The sequence below is a fragment of the Vigna angularis genome, chromosome 5, assembly GCF_016808095.1.
Source record: "Vigna angularis cultivar LongXiaoDou No.4 chromosome 5, ASM1680809v1, whole genome shotgun sequence".
Taxonomy (NCBI): domain Eukaryota; kingdom Viridiplantae; phylum Streptophyta; class Magnoliopsida; order Fabales; family Fabaceae; genus Vigna; species Vigna angularis.
Genome location: NC_068974.1, coordinates 22097387 through 22120484, shown reverse-complemented (window position 1 = coordinate 22120484; position 23098 = coordinate 22097387). Strand labels below are relative to the sequence as shown.

The window sequence follows — 23098 nt, the reverse complement described above, 5'->3', positions numbered from 1 at the left end:
GTAATTGATTAAGCAATGAATGCAATTCATAACATTTAAAAGTATAATCGTTAAGGTAGTTATGACTTATCAAGAAAACAATTTTCAACTAATGAACATTTTAACCAATTAAAAAAAGAGTGTAATCAATTAAGTATAACATTTAAACAAATTTGAAAACTTTTTCAATCCAAAACTCATCAATACACTGAGCAATCAAGTATATGCAAATACACGAGTTTTAATTGATTATCCACATAATGTAATCGATTAAAACTACCAGTTTGCCATTGTTATGCAAATGTTGATATCTGATGAATATAATAGATTACATAAACACTCTGATCGATTAATTCATACATATATGCAATGTGCATATAGTTATATCAATCTTAACCAATGAATATGAATATCACATATATAATCACATATCAAATATATAAACATGATAAATATGCATAACATATAGTTCAAGCACAATCAAATATATAAACTGCAGTTTTTCTTAATGTGTGGAAGAAACTATTAAAACATTTTTATTGTTCTCATCATCAAAAATATTTCCATTTTTCTTTCTTTTAGCATGAAGGCCCCCGGTCAAAGTGGTCAAAATCTAGTCAAACTGGATTGGGCTGATGATGTTGAGCAGAATTAAAAGTCCAGTGTTGTTTTTATCTGGAGTGCACCATTGTCCTGGAATGGGTTCAAGCCTTTTTGGGTTGGTTTACAGAAACGCAGCGTTTACACTGCTGTGATGAGAAGCAAAGAGGGTAAAGGTAGAAAGCTCGATCAATTGAAGGATTTTTCCCCAATTACCTCACCCCTCGAGCTAGGGTTCATCAAATGCAAAGAAGAAATGCTACAGCGAAGGCAAGATGCAATTTTCACAACTCAAAGGACGCTGGCCCAAAAGATTGATCGGTCAGAAGAGTGATCAGAGGCATGAGCGGAGCTGGAACGGGCTGAGAAGAGCGAAGTGGTTTGTGATTAGAAAGGTAGTTGGAAAAGCGATTCGAGAAGCTTCTAAGTTCGTTACCGGTTCTTTCCCCTTTCCCCATTTTTTTCCTCTTTTATGTTCTTAATTTCTCCTATAAAGAGGAGTCTTGTAATGTAGTAGAACACAATAGGCAATGGTGGGTGACAAACATCACTTTAGGGCTTAGATTTCGATTCTTAGTTCTTAGTTTGAGATTTCAAAGCTTTCATAAAGGTAAAAACTTTGCTTTTTACACTTGAGTTCATGGAGATTATCATTTGGGTGACAGACTTTGGATTCTCTGGACTCTGGTATCTTATACTTTTGATTTCAGTTTCAATAGAAATTTTTTATGGTTTGATTTATTTCTGTTTACATTCTCTTTGATTGCCCTTTTAACTCAATTTACATTTTTGCACATGAGTTTACTTTTCCAGCACTTTACTTTTCCAGCACTGTTATTGATTCTACATTTACTTAAGATTTTGTATATTTCTTTCTTGTACTAATTCTATCCTTTTAGTGTTCATTTATGAGTTTGATGATGTTTCATATTGTAGAGTTGATGTTCTGATTTTAATTCTTGTTGATTTTAATTTTAGATTAGTATAGTGGTGTGAATAACATATATAGATATTCTATCTTTGCTTTAAGAAGAAATTTCGGAGGAGTATTGTGGTTAAGGATATGTTTCTGGATTGTATAAATATTAAATTGAAGAATTGAGTGAGAGTCACCATTTCAAGTTCTGAAATATGAACTCAAAGACCCAAAGTGGACTTTATGTTACATGAGGTCTTCTTGAGAGTGATTGAGACTTTTTTCATCAAATCAATGTTTGTTAAGTCTGGAAATTGTCTTTATCAAAGTTCTTTGTATGATTTCTTGCTTTATTTGATTTAATAGACGATAGAATTAGGATAATTGCTTAAATTCAATTTTGTTTCAGTTATTTTCATGCTCTGAATTATTACTTCTCATTAGTAGAATTAGGATTCATCATTTAGATGTTTCATTTTCTGCACAATCAGTTTACTATCAAATTTTGATTTTTAGCATATTAGTTTATATTCATTTCACTATTTAGGTTCTGATTGTATAAATAGTCATATCATAAACAGATCAGTGGTTGTTTCGTGTAAATTTAGGGTTTAGTTTAGGTTTCATGCATTCATTGATTTCTAAAACATTACCCATTGTTGAATCTGTGTTAATCATTTCCATTAATTCTTTTACTTTACAACTATTCTAATAATCATTTACATCTTTTCTTCACTTCATCTGTTTTCTAGGATTAGGCATTTGTTTTCGTTATTTGTCTTTCATACATCCTTTATATAGATATAATCTCTTTAGATTCCCTTAATTTTTCTTTTCCCCGTCTAGCTATAGTTTTAATAAAGAACAATTAGGTTTTAATTCTGCAATTATAATCTTAACAAGTACCAAATCCACATATTAAACCTTACGTTGCCCTGTACTACATTAGTAGAGAATTTAGGTTTTTCTGGATTTGATGCGACTAAAAAGCTCTTTCAACAAATGGCATCGTTGCAAGGGGCATTGGCAACTTAAGTCTTAGAATTGTAGAGTTAGCCCTGTAGGTTTCTGTTTTTGTTTCTCCTTTCCTATGTGTTTAGCATTAGTTTCTGCAATTTAAAATGTGTACATAGTTGTTATTTCCATTTTATTTTCTTGTATATTTTTAGTATAATCTTCTGAACAATAGCCCAAAATAAAAACAGGTTCTGCTGGTATTTTGTGAATATGTGAAATAACCAGAGTGCTCCTGTAGCTTTGAGTGTTGAAAGTGCATGACCAAGTCCAACCACAGTCCTCTATTTATCTTAGATCCAGAGATTGGAAGGACCATGAAAGGGATCAGGATGGAAAGGAATCAGAGTGAATCTGAAGCCACTAGACCAATTTCAGAGTCAATTCCATCATCTAAATTCCTAACAGATTCATCAGAAACACATCTAAATTTCCTCATTTAGCCTTTAATATTAAATTCTTAATTGATTTTTATACTTTAAAAAAATATTTTAATTAAGATTTGTTATAATTAGATTTATTCAACATAAGTAATAAAAATATGATAAAAATAATTTTTTAATTGCATAAATATTTTTTTGGATATTCTGAAGTGTATTAGTGTAGTTACAACTAAGTTGAGTGTATGAAAATGTGAAAATAAATTGATTAAAATATCATGACACCTTAAAAATAAATTCAAAAATTACAAATAATGAAGAAAAACATTCAATCCGCATTATCATAAAGTCCAAGAATCTCATAAAGTTTAGCTTTATCAACTCGCAAAACTCCTAAACAAATATGAAATTATGCCCATCAAGATGAGATTTTGTTACTTTCACACTTTGATAACTCTCATTTTTTTTTCATACTTTTTGTTTTTTAGTTTTGTTATTCTTGTAATTTTTTAGATTTATAGATATTTTTGTTTTTAGCCATAAAAATAGTTGTTCTTGTGAAAAATGTGTTAAAATTCTCTTTTTAAATAATATTTTTTTCTAAGTATAAAATTCCATTTTCTTTAGGAAAATGAAAATTAAATGAAAATAAGGAATAAAATAAAATTGTGTTTTTGTTTAGATAGCTTTATTTCATTGTTGACTTTGACCCTTGGGTTTTGGTCAAAACGCAGTGTTGCAGGTGGGATACATCTCAAGCCCAAAATAATCAAAATTGAATGAGGCAAGCTGGCCTGACCAAGGGATAACCTAAATGCTGAACCAAGCTGCTGGACAGAAGTTACACAGAAGCCTAAAATGCAAAGTTGAATCCAAATGGGAGGGTTAACTGTTTTGAACTCTCGAAGCTGTGAAGCAGAAGGACCAGGGGTTAGGTCGAGGGCTCTCTTGTTTTCTCTCTTGTAAAATAGGTTTTTAGAGTCTTAAAAAAAGAGAAACGTTGTAGAATGTTTCAGAGTTTTAGTCAGTCTTCGGAGATTTTCGAAATACACTGTTTCTAGCAGGTTTTGTAGAGAGTTCCATCGTGAGGCAGAGTGCATTTTTCCAGCCCTTATGAGTGCAAAGTAACCTCAAGGGAAGGGGTTTTCTATTCTACGGGTCAGGTTTAGCTTGGGTTCTTGTGAGGTCAAAGTAACCTCAAAAATCAGAGTGCCACCCACTGTAATTTCTTCTGAATCCAATACAAAATTGGCATTCTTTTCTTAATTCAAATTCAGTTTCTGCATTTACTTTACTGTTCCTGTCAATTTAGAACTACCCTTATTTTGTATCGATCTATATTATTTTTGTCCATTTTTGTTCCTAGTTAATGCTTTCTTTAATATTCTTATGCTGATTTACGTTCCGTTGCACTATGCTTTATCATTCTTATATTGATGTGTTTTGCTTGGATACAAATGTCAGGAGCAAGACATGGATGACCATTCAAATTATCTATGTACCAACAGATAGATAATAATATATCCCTTAGCGAGATTTTCAAGGTAAATTTGTAATATACTAATACACTTATAATTCTAGTAAATTTGTAAATAACTCTTACAACTCTAAAAGGGGATTACCAAGGTAATATGTTGGTTTTTTTACAATAAAAGCAGTAGCAATATTTAAAACCTGAAAAAGTAACTACTCACTACCATTTTTATCCTAATTTTAATCCACTGTTTCAATCCATAATTAAAAAATAACTAAATTCTAAAAATAAGGAACTGATTTTTACTCAATTAAAAATTAAAAATAAAATATTCCTAAAACATTTTCTTAACACTCCTCTTTGCTTTAGGAACTATAAAATCTATGAAAGGTCAATCTGGCTTCCATAAAAAGTTTCTGAATCTTGAACTCTGAATTCCAACATAACCTTTCTTCACAGCTTAAGTGTTGACTTTATGAACACCTTTAGGTTCCTTTTCTTCTTCGTCTTCATAATTAAGAAGGTTCTCCTTGTACGTCTCGTTCCAATAACGTACTAAATTGTTTTCTGATTCGTCCATGGTCACCCATGATACGATCATGGCACTTCCCACACGGTCACCTATTATTATATGAACCTGTTGAGAAGCATTATAGCTAGATGAGGAAGCAAATACATCACTTTGTAGGAGCATGTCCTCAGTCCTATTGACCTTCCTAATGAAAGAAATTGTTTTGCCTCCATGGCAAACCACAGCCACATTGAGAAGGATCAAAACCAATGTTGCAGCCATTGCTATAGAAAAAGAGAAACTTTTTGCACCCAACATATGATAAGGATGTCTTTTGTGCCAGATTTCTATCACATTTTCCTTGAGTGAGAATACAATTTGCTCCTACTCCAATGGTTTTAGAGCAAAGCTTTTCCCTTTCATTTTCACCTTGAACATATCTTGACCAGCTGCATCTTTAATCAAGCAATTTTTGTCTTCAAAAATAACTCTAAGGTCTTGTTCTTTTGAGTGGATTTAAGAGGATAGATTTGAGGGGATTTGAGAAAATTTGAAGATAATTTTTTTTGTCGTTTATTTGAGTGAATTTGAAGGTAAATAAAAGTGAATTTGGAAATAATTTTTTTTAATTTGTCATGTCAATACAATTCTATACTAATTCTCACAAATTTTATTTCCAAATTCACTCTCATTTACCTCCAAATTCATTCAAATAAACGACAAAAAAAATTATCTTCAAATCCTCTCAAATCCCCCCAAATCCATCCTCTCAAATTCCCTCAAAAGAACAGGGCCTAAATCATCTTTCAATCAGTTGACCAATACTTAACAAATTTTGGTCAATTTCAAGAACGAAAAGGACGTCTGGAATAAAATTTTGTGCCTGCACAGCTTGTAATTGCAACTATCCCCTTTCCTTTGACTTGGATATAATCACCATTGTCTATTTTGACTTTGGTGATTTCAGTTGGCCTCATATCTCTAAAGAGTGCCTTGTCAAAGGTCATGTGGTTGATACAACCACTATCAATTAACCAAGATTCACTTGAAGCATTGGTTGAAAAACAGGGTGCAACAAAAATTTTATCTTCCTCCTCTTCATTTGCAATTTGAGCATCTTCTTCGTGCTTCTGATTTTGGTTCTTGCATATGACAGCTTCATGCCCAAGTTGATTGCACTTGTTGCATTTAGCGTCAGGCCTTCTCCAAAATGAGGATGACCCATCTTGTTGCAATGCTTTGAAGGAGGATACTTTCCCTTAGAAATTAACCATTTTGGAATTTCACTTCCAGGAATAACAATTTCCATCCGAGGGACCAAGTAAACCTGATTAAAGCAAATCCAGTTATACATAAATAGTGTACACAGAAAAAGTGAGACACAAAAGAAAGGATGGAGTCGTCGTCACCTCAAGATTTTTCGTCATCCAAGAAAAAACTATGCTATAACAGTGTTCCATATCACTCAACATGGGGCAGTCAAAAGTGTATAAGCGCCTACTGTATCTGTCAATTGTTTTTTCTTGTATTGTTGGAAGCTCGGGCAAATATTTTAGCTCCTGAAGTGTGTCAAAATCAAACATCGAAGCTTGGAAAGTTGCTTGATGGTGCTTGGTAGTGTCACAAATTTGTTTCCCCCCAAATTTAATTTTTTTAAAGAACATAAGTTCCCAATTTCATCTGGGATTTGAAGTAGATTACAGAAGCTTATGTCAAGATCACATAAACACGGGACAAAGAAAGACAAAGAAGACGATAACAAACCAAGTGAATCTTGAGGTTTTGGAGGGTAGAAAAAATGGAAAGACAACATTAGAAGTTTGTATACAGAGGATGTTGGCAATTGGATGATATTTGTATTTTTATCAACTTTCTCCAAATGTTTTGTGTCACTTGGGACCATTAACATCTTACCATTAAGTAATTTTGAACAGCCGGAGATATTTAAGGTCTTGAGTGAACTGATCCCAAAAAGGATATTCAGATTAAGGACAAGATTTTTACAATTCATCAAATTCAAACGACGAAGGTCTCTTAGAATACCAATGGATGGATGAATGTGGACTAGTTGTATACATCCTTGGAGATTAAGATCCGTCAGACGTGGAACCTCACTTAAGTCTGGCACCTCAATAAGATTTTTGGAGTGTCTCAGATCCAAATTTCTCAAATTAGGCAGACACTGTAAGAGAAACATGAGTAAGAAAATTTCAATTTTCCATTAAAAAGGTTAAAAGATAAAACGCTAAATGATAAAAGGTTAACCTTCCCCTCTTTTTTTTCTCTTTGTGTAAATGTAAGTTGAAAAAATGACCATGTAAAAGAAAGCTAAGAAAATGTGAGATGGAGCATCTTTTTGTTTGTTTGAGAAAAAAAATATAAATACCAACAATATAGTACCTTTTTTCCTTCCCATAGTTGCTTGATATTGCTATGAGGTAGGATCAATTCTACAAGTTGATCTAGAAAGAAAGTTGATGGCAAAGACAACCAAGGAAAGTGATTCCAAAATAGATATCTCAGTTCATTAGAAATGAAATTGAGAGTTCCATAACAGTTCACATTCTTCAGAATGAGCAACTCAAGGTGATCCATTTTTGATAAAGAATCCACTCTTATTCTTCCTTGTAGAAACTCTTTTTCATGTTGTTCAATAAATATAGCTTCAACATTTTCGGCTTCCTAAAGCATTTTATACAGGGAAAAATCATTACATATTTTTTATAATTTGTAAACTCCTAAAGAATGACAAGATAAGAATGTATATTAAAAAAAATACCTTATTTATTTTCATGACTTTTTGGAGATCCTTGTAGTTCCATAACCTGCTCCACTTCCTTGGTTCTTTGGGTGCTTTTTCTCGGACAATACTCTTACCCAACTCTTTCAACAAGCCATGCATTTTAATATCTCCATTTTGACGACTTATAAGTGACTTCTCAATCAGAACTTTCATACCAATGTCAGGAAAAAATTGTCGATAGTCCAAAAATTTCTTCACTGTTGGCTCCCATGAGTAGGAATTATTATTGGAGAAGAAACAAGCAATATCTAGAAATATTTCTTTCTCTATATTCTCCAATCCATCATAACTTATTCGCAAGACATCCATGATATCTTTGCTTGGATTTTCTTCCATTCTAGTCAATGCACTTCTCCATTCACAAACATCTCGATCAAGTAAAAATGAGCCCAATACTTCAATAGCTAATGGAAGACCATTCACATACTTCAGTATATCTAATGTCAACCCTTTATGTTCTTTCCCAATATCATTCGATCTAAAAGCTTTATTGAGAAGTAATTGAAGAGATTGAGTTTTGTCCAAGACTTCAACTTCGTAAACTTTATTTACTCCGTAATTTTGCAAGATACGACAATTTCTAGAAATTATGATGATTCTGCTCCCTGCACCCAGATATTCAGATTGCAAACCCAATTTCTTTAATTGTTCAACTTGATCAACATTATCAACAACAACAAGCGCTTTTAAGTGACATAATCTAGTTCTTATCAACATAGTTCCATGGGAAGCATTGTGTATCTCGATATTTCCTTGATTTAGAGCTTGACAAAGAAGTTGTTTTTGTGCACTTGCTGCTCCAAAATTACAATAAATTTTGCTTAAATCATCATGGTAACAACAAGCATTAAATTGAGGAGAGATTTTATTGAACAATGCAGTTGCAAGTGTGGTCTTTCCTATTCCACCCATTCCAACAATTCCCACAAGGTGAACAATATCATTAGCACTCAGATCTAGAAGTTCTTCCAATTTTTTAACACGAGAATGCATGTCAACTAAATCATCGCCAAAATTCCAAATTTGATCACGACCCAATATGTTGATTACCTCTTCAACAACGTTTTCAATTTCTTCATATTGTTGCCTATGCGGCCAAAGTTCAATAATCACAGCGAGTTTAGTTAAGACTTTGAAAAATAGCATAACAAAAGTATGGGTATGTGTACTTACTTATTTTGCACATCCCACCCACAACGATCGCAGCTTGTTTTGAGAGCTGCCCTCCATTCTTTTACCATTTCCAAGTCATCTTTGAACCTTTCTTCGTGTTCAGCAAAAGCTTTTGCAAACTCTCCACTCTGTTTTCGGACCTCAGAAGGAGTGACATCATAGAAAATAGGGAGCAAACTTCGACCTGTTACTTCAACCCAATCGACGATCTTCGTAAGCTCTTTCATGCACCATGTGGATGATGCATAGTCCTTTGAGAAGACAACAATGAAAACGCGTGATCCTTCAATTGCGAGCAAGAGTTCAGACTCCAAAAAGTCCCCTTTCTGGATTGTTTGGTCATCTGTGAAAGCAACAACTCCTTTTCTTTGAAGAGCTGCAAAAAGGTGATTTGTGAAACCGTTACGAGTATCTGCGCCTCTAAAGCTAACAAACACATCAAAATTATTGGTGTGTGATGAAGAGCTCCCTTGATTTTTGTTGCAAGCCATTGCAGAAGGCGAAGAGTGACCAGCATAAAAGATTAATGTGCGTATTGGATAGTACTCTCAAGGTGTCGATCATAGTCAAGTCTTTTATAAAACAAATGACAAAAACGCGTAATTGGATGTCGTTTTTGTAGGTGTGGGACTCATCGAAATCATTTCTATAAAATATACATTCTGTTTAATAAGTTTTTTGTTACGTTATAAAATTCTTACTTAGTGTGATATTATTTTTAAGGTTTAATGTCTCGGTAGGTCCCTATTTTCGGCGTGAATCTCAAATAGGTTTCTTTTCTTTTCGGCGTCTCAATTGGGTTCTTTTTTGTGTAAAATTGTGGCAATTAGGGGTTTGCCGTCAAATTGAACAAACGACCGTTTAAGTTTGGGTTTGGTGGCATGATGACTGTATTGATTAATCACACGTGACATTAAAAAAACGAGTATGAATTGATTTTTTTATTAAAAAATAGATTGCACAGATGTTAAATCATGTAACTTAAGGACAAACTGGGAAAAAAAATTATGTGCAGCCCTGCAACTGAGAAATCGAAATCAGATTGGGGAAAAAAATTGGACTCCAAATTAGGGTTCGTGGGAGAGAAAAAGAAACCCCAATAATTCCCCAATTCAAGCCCTTCAAAGAAATTTCCAAATCCAATTCCATAACCTAACCCCAAAATTGCAATAGTTGAATTCCAAATCATTTTACAATCTGCAGAAAGGGAATCAAAAACCACCACCCCCAATTCGCGGGCCACACGCGAGAATAGAGAACTCAAAAACCCCAAATGAAAACCCTTGCCACGAAACGTAGAAACCCTCGTAACCGTAGAGGCATCGCCGTCGCGAGTGATGAACGTTGCGTGTGATCCGCCGGTTTCGCATCCTCCTCCCTGCAACCAGAACTAAACCAGAAAAAGAAAACGGAAGAAACTCCCTCCCTTACGACGCGAATCAACGCAAGAAAAGAGGGAAAGGGAAAAAGAAGAAGAATGTCCAACGCGCTGTCGCAAACCACCAAAAAAGCCGCTTGGTCGCTGAAATTCTTGATTCAAGCAAAAGAAACAAATGTCCAGAACCTGAAACTCACCTTCCCCAATTTGATTTCGATTTTGCAATTGCACAGGAGAATAGGGCTTTCGGCACTTTGATTTTCCAACTTTGCCCTTGCTTAAATTATATTTCCACTATGTACATTTAATTTTTTAATTCAAAAATTAAAAAAATATAATTGGCACACGTTTTTAATGTCACGTAAATTAAAATTACACTGTCAGCATGTCACGTAATACTCTCCTTAACGGCGTTTGTTCAATTTAACGGCAGACCCCTAATTGATACAATTTTACACAAAAAAGAACCCAATTGAGACGCCGAAAAGAAAAAGGACCTACTTGAGATTCACGCCGAAAATAGGGACCTACCGAGACATTAAACCTATTTTTAAATTACTGCAACACATTCATCGGAGTTTCTTTTGTGTAAATTGTAATTTATTTTGCCTTGAAAGTATTATAAAATAAATGTTATGAAGTATATACGTTAGTGCCGGCAACCCCCTTGACTTAATGATTGACCAAAATTGATATGAACTTATTTCTTTGTTGGTGATAATTTGGCGTTTAGAAATTTCAAGCAGAGTGTGATAACGGTTGAAAAACCGTTATTTTTATACTTAATTTTGATAATCAATCAACCGTTTTTGACTTATAAACTTGTTTTAACTCCAATGTTTTTGTTTTAGTTTTGTGAATAAGAGAGTTGAAGGTGAATTTAATGGTTTTGTGCTAGATTCCTTTGATTTTGTAGGTTATTGGAATGATTTGAGAGAAGAGTTAAAGTACCGAATGGTTGGAATGCAGAAAAGTCAACCAGAAACCAGAAAAGTCAATGGTCAACCCGAAAAGTTAATCAGTCAATCAGAATGAAGAAAAGTCAACTAGAGTGTAGAAAAAGTTGCGCTGAGCGGCAGTTTTGAAGTGTCGAAATCACCGCTGAGCGCCAAATTCCGCTGAGTGCCAAATTTCGTTGAGCGCCAGTGCCGCACTTACCGCTGAGCGCCAAATGCCGCTGAGCGCCATTTTAAGTGGGCTTGGACCTGTTTTCTGTTATTTTTATGTTCTATTTAAGGACTTGCACGTCCTAGGTTTTATATCTTTGGCTGGGACGAAGCAGAAACACACTCTTTCACCCCTTGGAGGAGGATTTTGGATGCTACAGTTCCTTTCTCACCTTTCTAGGGTTTTATCTTTCACTCTTTCATTGTATTTCATCTAGTTTCATCATGAATATGGTGAACTAAACCTTTATTTTTATTGGGGAATCAATGTAATCCTTTGAAGCTCTCATGTACTGAATTCGTTCTTAAAAATCTTTTAGAGATACATGTTTTCTTTCATTATTTGTTAGGGTTTTTCCTCTTTGCTCTAAGCATGCATTGTTTAACTCATTCGATGTCATGATTGTTGATTTTTTTCGATATGGACACATACTGAGAAATCTAGATTTGGGGAATCTCTCCCAATAGTAGTATAAACCTAGACATAGGAGTATGATGGTTGGTTGCCTTTAAGCTTCTGTGCAATGTAATGCATGAGTAATTGCTAGGGAGACAAGACATTGTAAACTAGTAATTATGATTAGGCTTTCTTCGCCGAGACATCGGGTTTAAGGTAATTTAGAAAGTGACATTAACAATTAATGAAGAAAGATGAATTCTTGATTACATAAGAGTGGATATAATGAAATTGATAAACCCCAACAACATATTCATCAACTTCATTCATTCATTCTTGTGTTACTTGGCTTTATCATTTATTATTACTTGATACGGTTCAATACACTTGTCGAAGTCTTAACAAGTTTTTGACTTCATTTTTGGAAATTAAAAATTTGTTTATCATAATGCTGCTTAAAGAGTTCATTCTTAAGAGTCAAATTTGTTTGAAATTGTGTGTAAACAGTACAAAAATAATATAATATACAAAGAAGTTTGTTTTGACATTTTAAAAAACCTTCACTCATTTTTGACATGATAGGAAATTACAGTTAAGTTTTGATTTTCTTTTAAATAATATTTTGGCAGCTCACTAAGCAAAACTTCAATTATTTTTAAATAAATTTTCAATGGTTTTTTTATCAAACTGCGGGTAAGGGTCGAAATATTTTGCAAACCCTAATTTTTATCTTATTTCTCAGTTTTCATTTTTCACCTTTTTCTCTGTGCCTTAGTTTTGATTTTGCATCATTTTGGGAGGAATTCGGGAAGCTGTGAATTTATAAAAAGAAAAAGGTGATGTGGATATAGTTGTGAATTTATATGGCTTAATATGATCAATTTCTTAGATTTTCGTGGTTAAAGGCTGACAATTTCTTATGGCTGTAAAATCCCTCAATACTCTTTTTTCTGAACATTACTTGGTGATGTAGTGTATATTGGTAACTCTTAAAATTTTTATTCTGCTCAAGGGCAGAAATTTCTTCTTGCCTAGGTTTCTTCCAATTATGATTTTGGGCAGCTTCCTCGTAATTCCTTGGTTCATTCTCACTGTCATATAGGTTCAATTATATTGGAGAAGAATGACCTCTCCGGTTCAATTATATTTGTTGAAAAATCACACGAAGATTCTCTCTTAGGTATGAATCTAATTAAAAAGTCCCAAATTCATAATATTGTTATTTATGCTGATGATTACTGACCTACCCAATTTCTAAGCACAACCAAAATAAGTTGAAGAATGTATTTAAATTATGGATTACTTGAAAGGTTTACTCAGACTTCAAACATAGTTTTCTGTCATGCTATATGATGTCCTTCAAATCACTAACAATTTCGATAGAATTATTGGAAAAGGATGATTTGGAACAGTTTATCTGGGCTTTATCAATGACACTCCAATTGTAGTGAAAATGATTTCCCCATCAGTTCATGGTTATCAGCAATTTCAAGCAGAAGTATAAGTTATTAATCAATTTACTCTAGATTTCTGACTTTGGTACACATATATGGTTTAACATGGTTGTGACTTTTATTTCCAGGTTAACTTCTACTCATAGTTCATCACAAACATTTGACATCCCTTATTGGTTACTGTATTGAAGGAACCAATAAGGGCCTCAAATATGAGTACATGGCTAAAGGAAACTTATAAGAACATCTCTCAGGTTGCTTCCGAATAAAATTATTTTGTTCTTAAAAGTTTGTGAAATCAATTTCCATGTTAGATTTGATTTCTGAAACTCTGGATATGGAATTTTTAATATTGGAGAATTGTATTAGTTGTATGAATAAGTTCTACCGAACAAAAACAAACATCTATAGAATAGAAAGTTACAGAAGTTGTTCTTGTAGGTTACAAGAATCACCATTCTTGAGCTGGAAGGACAGATTTCGTGTAGCAGTGGATGCAGGTTAGAAATTAAATTGAAATTGTGAATTTATATTAACTCCCTTTACCCTTTTAACATGATTTCCTTTATTATAAATCTAATATCAGGACTGGAGTATCTGCACAATGGTTACAAGTTTCCTAGAATGCAGATAGATGTTACGAGAAAAGAAAGGATAAAAATTGTATATTTTATTCAATGATAAGGAGAGAATACAATTTATATATATAGTTGTTTAAAAAAATATAAAAATGAAATATAAATATAAAAACATAATATAAATATATGAACAGATATGAACGGAATATAAATTAAATCCAATATCCCTCCTCATGCTGCAGCATATATATCCTTAATGCTCACCTTGGACAACAAAGATTAAAATTGTGTTGGATGCAAAGCTTTAGTATGAATGTCTGCAAGTTGTACTGAAGTAGAAATGGGCAGGAGTTTAATTACACCAGCTTGAACTTTATCTCTTATGAGATTACAATCAATTTCAATATGCTTTGTCTTCTCATGCATGACTGGATTCTGTGCAATTTGTATAGCAGATTGATTGTCACAAAACAAAGGAACTGGTTGTGGTAGAGGTTGTTTCAAATCATGGAGCAAATACATAAGCCATTGAATTTCACATGTTGTGGAAGCTAAGGCTCTATATTATGCTTCGGTTGATGATCTAGATATAGTACCTTGCTTCTTGGATTTTCAACTGATTAATGATGCACCATAGAACACATTAAAAGCCTTGAGAGCATGTTCTGTGTTGGAGGGAAAGAATAATCCTTGTCCTGGATTATTCTTGATATATCTCTGGATCCTTATTGTTGCTGCATAGTGATCTTCCAAAGGATTTGAAAGAAATTGACTAAGAGTACTAACAGCGAAACATAAATTTGGTCTTGTGTTGGTTAGATATAGTAACCTGCCAAGAAGTCTTCTATAGGCATGCACATTTGAATAGGGTTTCCCTTTTGTCTTGGAAAATTTTGTGTCTGGCTGTATGGGAGTAGAAATAGGTTGACATCCCAACAATCATGCATCTTCTAGTAACTCTAGAGCATACTTCATTTGTGACAAATTAATGCCTTGTTGAGATCTTGCAATTTCTAAGCCCAGAAAATACTTGAGTTGGCCTCGGTCTATAATCTTGAACTTTACATTCAATAGAGCATTCACAGTTTAAATTTCCTGGATGTCATCACCTGCCAAGACTATATCATCTACATAAACAAGTAAGATGGTAATATGAGCAGAATCACTTTTGACAAAAAGTGAATAATCTGATTTTGATTGTATGTACCCCAAAGAGAGTAAAGTAGTTGTGAACTTATAATTCCATTGTCTAGAGGCCTGTTTGAGTCCATATAAAGACTTCAACAACTTGCAAACTTCCCCTGGTTTTTCAGTTTTGTAGCCAAGAGGAAGATACATGTATACTTCTTCATCTAGATCCCCATGTAAAAAGGAATTATTTACATCTAGTTTATGTAAATACCAATTTTTGGAAGTTTGTAAAGCCAGAACCAATCTTAATGTTGTGATTTTGACAACAGGTGAAAAAGTCTCAAAGTAATAACCCTTGTTGTTGTGTGTAGCCTTTAGCTACTAACCTTGCCTTATATCGTTCAATATTCCCATTAGCATGCCTTTTTATTTTGTATACCCATTTACATCCGATAGGTTGCTTTATCCTTATCCTTGTTAATCCTTATCAGTGATGGTAAAAAGTATCATCACCAAAGTCAACCAGCTTCAACACTTGCGTGCACTCAGCTTTATTCAAACATACACATATTTTGATAACTATTTTTATACAACCATCTTAAAATTATTTTATTATTTTTGTTGAATAATTTAATTTATATTTTAACTCAATATTTGATCAGTGACGTTATTCCAGGAAAAATGGGTTGTGTAAAGAGTCATCCTTGCCCACAACGTAGTTATCAACAATTATTCCTACTATCCTTGTTCATCAAATTGGATCAAGGAAAACATTTCCCCAACTATAAGACAATTAAAAGCACTCAACCAGATGATTTTGAAAGTGAAGTCGACATCATAGTCGCATAATCATAAATCAACCAAAAAATTGTTAACATGTTGTACCACTAGTTAGAATATTTATCCTATTTATCATCATTATATATGTCTGGTGCTGGTGCCGCTTTCCACGGTGTTCCTCTTCAACGTTGTCAGTGCTATTTGTCGTTGTCTGTCGTTGTCCACCATCGTCCGTCAACGTCTGTCGTTGTCCGCCGCCGACCATTATCTGCCGCCACAGTTTCATCCGGCGTCCATTATCTGCTGCCCAAATCAAGTCAAGAACATCCAAGATTCATGAAGAAACATTTTGAAGACTTGTATCATAGCCCAAAGCTTTTGTAATAATTGTATTTTGATGTTTAGAACTTAGAAAATTAGTGGTTTTTGATTTTGTATAAAATAGAGATGCAAAAATGAATTTATAGTAAAAAATGTATAGGGTTAATCGATTAATCAGGGGAGTTAATCGATTAACGTTAATCGATTAACCTGGGTAGTTAATCAATTAACCAGGATAATCATTGGATTTTTAGTCGTTTTCTAGCCGTTGGACTATCCGTTGGGGAGTTAATCGATTAACCACTTAAGTTAATCGATTAACACTGTCAGAAAGGCTAAAAATGAAAAATGGAAGAGTCTTTGCATGAGACTATAAATAGACTCTCATTTTCTCTAAACAACAACTCTTCCCTTGTGCTCTAAAACTCAGAAACTCTGGAGAATTGTGAGCTCTTGTTTGGCTAAAGAAGCTCCTGTCTGTGGAGCTGGTGAAGTGCTGGTAAATAAATAAATAAAAAAACTTTGTTTCAGCAATATACCTCTGTTTCAACATTGTTTCTTAGCCTCCTTTCATAATGTGTTTAGCTTTACATATTGTAGCAGCTGCGATTTCTTGTTGGCCCGTGTCATTTATTTACAGGTCTCCAAGGAGAGTCGGTGTTATCAACTGGTTAACGCCAAGGAATTTCAACACCAAAGTCATGGGTTGAAGGTTGCTCATGGCATGAGGGGAATCTATTTCTAGCAAGATTCAAAATCTTAGTCAACAATTTCCCCAACCCTTTGTTAAATATGTTTTTAGGTCCTTTGATGAATAAAGGATACTATTATCATCTTCCACTTTCATAGTTTGTCATCGACGCGCCATCATTTTCATCATTCGCTGTGAGGGAGAGTATCTTTCAGCCTCTAAAGGCCTCACCAGTCAAAGAGGCCAGTCCCTGCAATTTTGTTGCTTTCCAACCACTACAGGCCCCATCAGTCAGTGATGGTAGTCCCTATAGTTTTGTCGCTTTCAGCCACTATAGGCCCCATCATTCAGTGATGGCAGTCACTACAATTTTGTCATTGTCTACCACTATTGACCGTCATCCACTCTTGATGGAAATATCCTTTGTCAAAGTCATCCTACTATGCTAGTTGAAGTTTCACTGTTTTCCACCATTGTCCAATCCATAAGTTGTTATGAGTTGTTCGTTGACTTGTGTTTGCCCTTTTCTTATCCGCTAACCATTGTCATTATGTTGCCACACACTCTTGAAGACAGATCATATATCTCAGGAGGAGTCTCTTTGGCTATGCTAGTTTGTGAGTCCAATTTGGTTTATAGACATTCTCTCTCGATAGTGTGAAGCATATGTGCATCTTGTTGGAACCCAAAGTTACCATGTTTATTGTCTCCTTTGAGACAAGTTGATTTTGTTGGATTGAGTTTATTTGTTCCAAGCTTGGGACATATAATTTATATGCTCTAGCTTGAGGGGGAGTGTTATAATATTTACCTCATTTATCATCATTATATTGTGTTTAGGGTTACCCTATTTATCATCATTATATTATGTCTAGGGTTACTCTATTTATCATGTACATTGTATAAAAGCTTTCTTATATATAGAATGAGAGTGAGAGGGATCTTTCAAGCCCTCTAAAAATATTTTACAGTTTCAATCTCAAGTCCACCAAAACCCTTTCTCCCTCTCTCACTTCTCATAGTGCAATACCATCACCTTCTCAGACTTCGCGGTTCTCTCTCTAGTCAGCAAAGCCAAAAGGAAAAAGAAAGAAAAAACATTTTTTTCCTCACTTAAAACATCTTTCTCTTTTCATTTCATCGACAACAACGTTAGTTAAACCTAAAACACTAACATCATTTCCATGACATACAAGGTGTACCCTTCGACAAAGCTTGCCATAGCTGCCACCAACCCCGCTTTCCCAACGACGAAGGCACAACTCTACGGCGCCACCCGCCCACCAGTTCAACGTCATAGTCTTTGCCACCAATTCCAATAACAAGATCCTTTTTGCCTACGACCCCACCTCCATCTTCATCCTCTCCGGCGATGTCGACACCAACGATGACTCCGTCTGAGCCTTCCTGCACGACAAGAATCCATTGTGAGAACCAGCAGCATGCTTTGGAGCGACGACACCTCGCGATTGAAGTCCAGCATGAAGAACAAGAACGGGTTGCCACTAAAGGTGAATTTGGAAACGAAAGTGAAGGACCCCAAGAGCAGCTGCAAAGGCCAGTTCAATAGTTACCGACGGAGAAAGACATCCTCCCATGGCCAGGCCGACGTACTCTTCAATTTGGATGCCATTTACTGTTAGATTGGATGTTCCTATTATAAAAACACCATTGACGTCCATTGCCAAGCCTTACATGCCTTCATTACTGCTGCGAGTTCCTTTGCCTTCCTCCACAACAACGCTTGTAAAGGCATCTGTTGGAAATTCCACCACTATTGATTTGTCCGTTGAGTGTGCTAGGAAGCTGGAGAAGCTCATGCTCACGCAGGTGAAAGAGTGTGTCTTCGAGAACACCATTGCTAAAGGGAGCCCTCCCGGTATCTGTGCCAAGATCTCTATACAGAAGTTTGTTATAGGTATGGATTGGAGCTGCATGCCAACAAGGACCCCATTGACTGATGATTTTCACCCATCATAATAGGTCGTTGATAATGGTTGATTAAACCATTATTTGAGAGTAAATTTTGATAACAAATGAACCCTTTTTGACTGATGATTTTCACCCGTCATAATAGATCGTTGATAATGGTTGATTAAACCGTTATTTGAGAGTAAATTTTGATAACAAATGAACCCTTTTTGACTTAGAAACTTGCTTGTTCTCTTGTTTTTAGCTTATTTTGGTGAACAAGAGAGTTGAGGTTATACTTTAGGAGATTTTATCACTAAATTCCCTTGATTTTGTAGGAAACTGGGATGAATTGGAAAAGGAGTTAAATGTCATGAAGTTGGAACTTAGAAAGGACAGAAAGCACACCATAAGAGAAGGTTGTTAAAGGTCGTAGGACGCTTGGGCGCCCTCCTTTGGGGCCCTCAGTGTAGGAGTCTCGCAGTCACGCTTGAGCATCACGCTGAGCGCTAGTCTTCAAGTAACGTTTCACGCTTGGTCGCCCTTCTTGGGGTGTTGAGCGTCATCCTCTCGCAAGCTCGCCTGGGCGCCCTAAGTAGGGGCGCTGAGCGGTGTCAGTGTTGGCCCATGATCCAATTCAGCCCTATTTAAGGATTTGCACATCCTAGAGGGAGTATCTTTTGACAGAATTGACATAAATTCAGATTTTCTTCAACTCTCTAGAGGCAGAAGTGGATGCGGAAGCTCTCCTCTTCAGTTTTTAGGGTTTATCTTTCATTCTCATTCCATTGTTCATCTAGTTTTTCCATGACAAGGGGGAACTAAATTCATTTTGTTGTTGGGGAATGATGTAACCTTGTGAACTCTCATGTATTTGAATTGGTTTTAATTGATATATGCTTCTTTCATCAATTGTTAGGAATTTTCTCCTTTGCTCTATGCTTGTTATGTTTTGATCGTTCAATACATGATTTTATGGTCTTCTTTGTTATTGGGAAATACCTAGAAACCACGATCTAGAGAATTTCTCCCAAAAACAATATTGCCCAAGGATGGGGATATGAGGGTTGGTCGTCTTAAGCTTCTAATCGTAATGCATAATTAATTATTAGGGATGCAAGAGATTCTGGTATAGTAATTAAGGATAGGCTTTCTTCGCCGACGGATCGAGTTTTAAGTAATTAAGAAAGTGACGTTAACAATTGAATGAAGAAGATAAATTCGTATATGCATGAGAGTAAACTAGGTGAAATCTAAATCCCAACAACATACTCATCTCATAATTTCAATATCATTCATTCACCTTTATGTTTTTCTTCAATTGATCAAAAGTGCATTCATATTTACTTTCTTGTTTTTTGCATTCAAAAACCCAAAATTGTTCTTCAAAGTCTTAATTAGTTGAGTAATTACATGACTGTTTAGTGCCTTGAGTCTCTTGGGAAACGATACTTGGTCTTACCATTTATTATTATTTGATACGATTTGGTACACTTGTCGACATCTTAACAGTCGTCATAGAAACCTATTTTTCCATTTGATTCATTAATAATTTCATAAACATTTAGTATGAAGAGTCCTTAATCACGATATATCTTTTCCACGAAAACATTATTTTTTGTCATAACAATCTTGTCATATTCAAATGACACTTTAACCCCCACTTTTCTCAGTATTGATACAAAGATTAAATTAACTCTGATAGAGGACACATGCAACACATCATTCAAGGCCAAGGTCTTCTCATATGTAAGTTTAAGAATAACCTTTCCTTTTCCTAAGACAAGAGTTGTTTTGGAATCACCGAGTTACCCATGTTCTTCTCTCTCTCTTACACTAGTGTAAGAGGTAAAGACACTTATGTTTGCATAGATATGCCTGGTAGTCCTAAAGTCTACCACTCACTTGCTCACATTGATCATCATATTTACATGAGAAACGATCGCAATAATGATGTCATCTCCTTTGGCTATATTTGCCTTAAGAGCATTTTTGTTTCTTATTCTATGCTTACATTATGGTGCTTGATGGCCCGACTTTCCACATACGAAGCAATTTCCTTTCTTTCTAAAGGTGAGGTTAGATTCATTAGGACAGGATTTTCAAAAATTATTTTTCTTTTTATGATCAGGTTTGTGTTCATACCTTTTGGTAGCTAGATTGACTACTACCACATTTGCTTTTGTAGATAAAGTTTTAGCCCTTGCGGTAGAACACTCCTTCTGTTGGTATCTTCAATAATTATGTGTGTGATAAAGCTCTGGAAGTGACATATGCTTGTGTCTATGTTTAAGCTATTGTTTGTAGTCTATCCAATTTTGGGAATATTTTTCGATCAAGTGTTCTGAAACAAATTCATCTGGTAGAAGAACCTTCCCTGCTTTAATATCTTCAAGCAACTTATGGTACTTATTGATTTGAGACTTTATGTCCTTATCTTCAACCATTTTCCAGCGATAGTAATTCCCAATAATGAATCTTTGTTTGACGACATTTTCAGCACTACATTTGTGAATCAACAAATCCCAAATGTCTTTGGCCTCCTTATAGGAATAGTACACATCGAACAAATCATTAAATAATGCACTAAGTAAAGTACGTCAACATACTTTGTTTGCATGAACCCAATTTTCAACTTGTTTTGAGTTTGGAGTCGAGTTTGGGAGATGAAAGAGCAAAGGCGACTCCATACATGTCTAAAAGGGTTGACACACGTTCTTGTCAACGCCAAAAATTCTGACCAGAGAAGACTTTGATTTTTTATACATCCATGAAATGTTTTGTGAAGACTGTTTGAGTTCCGGAAACAATATTATGATTTTCCGAGATTGAGTTGTTGATGTCAACCATAAGTCCTTAAGATTGTTGTAGAAAAGTTGACAAAATCACGAACAAAAAATTCCCAAAACGTGTAGATCACTGTTCTTAAGGACTTATCGGTAGTGTATTGCGCAAGCCCTCCAAGATACAACAAGAACTTCTCAGAAAATTTTGAGGATCTCAGAACTAGCAAGGAATTCTAAAAAGAGTAGAAAATAAACTCAGTATATTTTTAGAAAAGAAAAGGAGAAAGGATGAAACTTAAGAGGAAGGAGAATGAGAGAAAAATGTTATGTTTTGGAATGCAAGAAATGCTCTATTAATAGAGCGTGAGACAGTCTCCTTAGGTGAGAAACTTTATCAGAGATCGTTTCCACAATAATGAATAATAAATAAATAAATAAAAATTGAACGTTGCACTAAAGAACATTTTCCAACAATAATGAATAATAAAAAACTTACCGTTTGAAGTTTTGAATGTTTCCCATGTTAAAATCCAATGTTTCTTTTGTAATAAATATTATTTTATAACAAACAATTGATACGGAAGAGGACGAGGTCCATGGAGACTAGGTCGGTCGAACTACTCAAATGTTGAGTGCTTTGAGTGTGACAAATATGACCATTTTCCTACTCGAACAAGTGCTTTAATCGCGGTAAGGTCAGACATTTAGCTAAGAATTATCTATATGAGAATGGAACAGAAGAAATAGCAATCTTTCTCACAAAAGATGTTGAAGAAAAGATGATCAGAAGGTCAAACAGGTCGAGGATTTGAGTGAAGAATCTTCCTAAACATGTTGCAAAGGATGAACTACAAGAATTCTTTTCTGAGAAAGGAATAATCACTCACGTCAAGCTCATGCATACCAAGTAATATACTACTCGTTCTCTCCTCTAATTATTCTATCTTTATTAAAATTGAAATTATAATTGTTCTATTTGGTTTTGACTTGCTTTTTAATTCAAAGATGGTAAGAGTCGGCAATTTGTGTTTACAGGGTATGGAACAGAAAATGAAGCTCATGAAGCCATTCGATATTACAATAATTGTTTCCTTCGCACATCTAAAATTACATGCGAGGTATGTTATATGTGTTAATTTTTTCTTATATGTTTTACTATGTTGTTTTTTTGTTCAAATTTGTGCTCAAAAACTTGGGGACGAAAATCTTCCTCGTCCATGGAGTCGCCATTCGAAGAAGAAAGACGACAAAGGGACTACACCGGATGTGGGGAAACCTACTAGAGCTAAGGGCCAGAAAGAAAATTTGAAGAATGGAATGGATGTTGATGACCTGCAACTTCAGGATTTTATTCAAGTCATGCAGCCTCAGGTTAACTCTAAGATGAGGGCAAATTATATGTCTGGTTTGACCATTGTTGGCAACAACCGAGCAGTCTCAAATAAGGATAATGAAGGTGCATCAGTTCCAATTGATGACAGTGACTCATTGGAAGATGGATTTCTTGATATTTTCGAACCTAGTGGCAAGTCACTTGAGCCTGAACGTGACAAGGTCATTTCAAATATGGATTATTTCAAGAGTAGGATGATGAAAGAGTGGTTTGATTCTGAAAGTAGTGATAAAGATGATGACGATAATGATGATAATGATAC

At 34.7% G+C, this 23098-nt stretch overlaps 1 protein-coding gene and 2 long non-coding RNA genes across 3 annotated transcripts; 2 read left to right on the top strand and 1 right to left on the bottom strand.

Moving 5' to 3' along the window:
• Window positions 1-517: 517 nt before the first annotated feature.
• Window positions 518-4161, top strand: LOC128196478 (uncharacterized). Its single transcript, XR_008248789.1, has 2 exons — window positions 518-1266; window positions 3624-4161. It is a non-coding gene; the product is annotated as an uncharacterized LOC128196478 (long non-coding RNA).
• A 1364-nt stretch (window positions 4162-5525) lies between these two features.
• Window positions 5526-9389, bottom strand: LOC108339037 (disease resistance protein RUN1-like). Its single transcript, XM_052877440.1, has 4 exons — window positions 8851-9389; window positions 7654-8764; window positions 7275-7556; window positions 5526-7056 (listed from the first exon to the last, which is right to left on the bottom strand). The coding sequence occupies exons 1-4, from the start codon at window positions 9339-9341 to the stop codon at window positions 6427-6429; spliced, it is 2514 nt and encodes an 837-aa protein (XP_052733400.1). The 5' UTR covers window positions 9342-9389; the 3' UTR covers window positions 5526-6426.
• A 3183-nt stretch (window positions 9390-12572) lies between these two features.
• On the top strand, window positions 12573-13900 carry LOC128196477 (uncharacterized). Its single transcript, XR_008248788.1, has 4 exons — window positions 12573-12971; window positions 13374-13499; window positions 13687-13745; window positions 13832-13900. It is a non-coding gene; the product is annotated as an uncharacterized LOC128196477 (long non-coding RNA).
• Window positions 13901-23098: the final 9198 nt, after the last annotated feature.

What these genes read in the sequence shown, in the direction of transcription:
- LOC108339037 (XM_052877440.1), bottom strand. Translation starts at nt 9,341, where the DNA reads ATGGCTTGCAACAAAAATCAAGGGAGCTCTTCATCACACACCAATAAT. An exon ending in GGGTGGGATGTGCAAAATAA is followed by an intron (nt 8,765 to 8,850) that starts GTAAGTACACAT and finishes TTGGCCGCATAG; the next exon opens with GCAACAATATGAAGAAATTG. An exon ending in AAGTCATGAAAATAAATAAG is followed by an intron (nt 7,557 to 7,653) that starts GTATTTTTTTTA and finishes AAAATGCTTTAG; the next exon opens with GAAGCCGAAAATGTTGAAGC.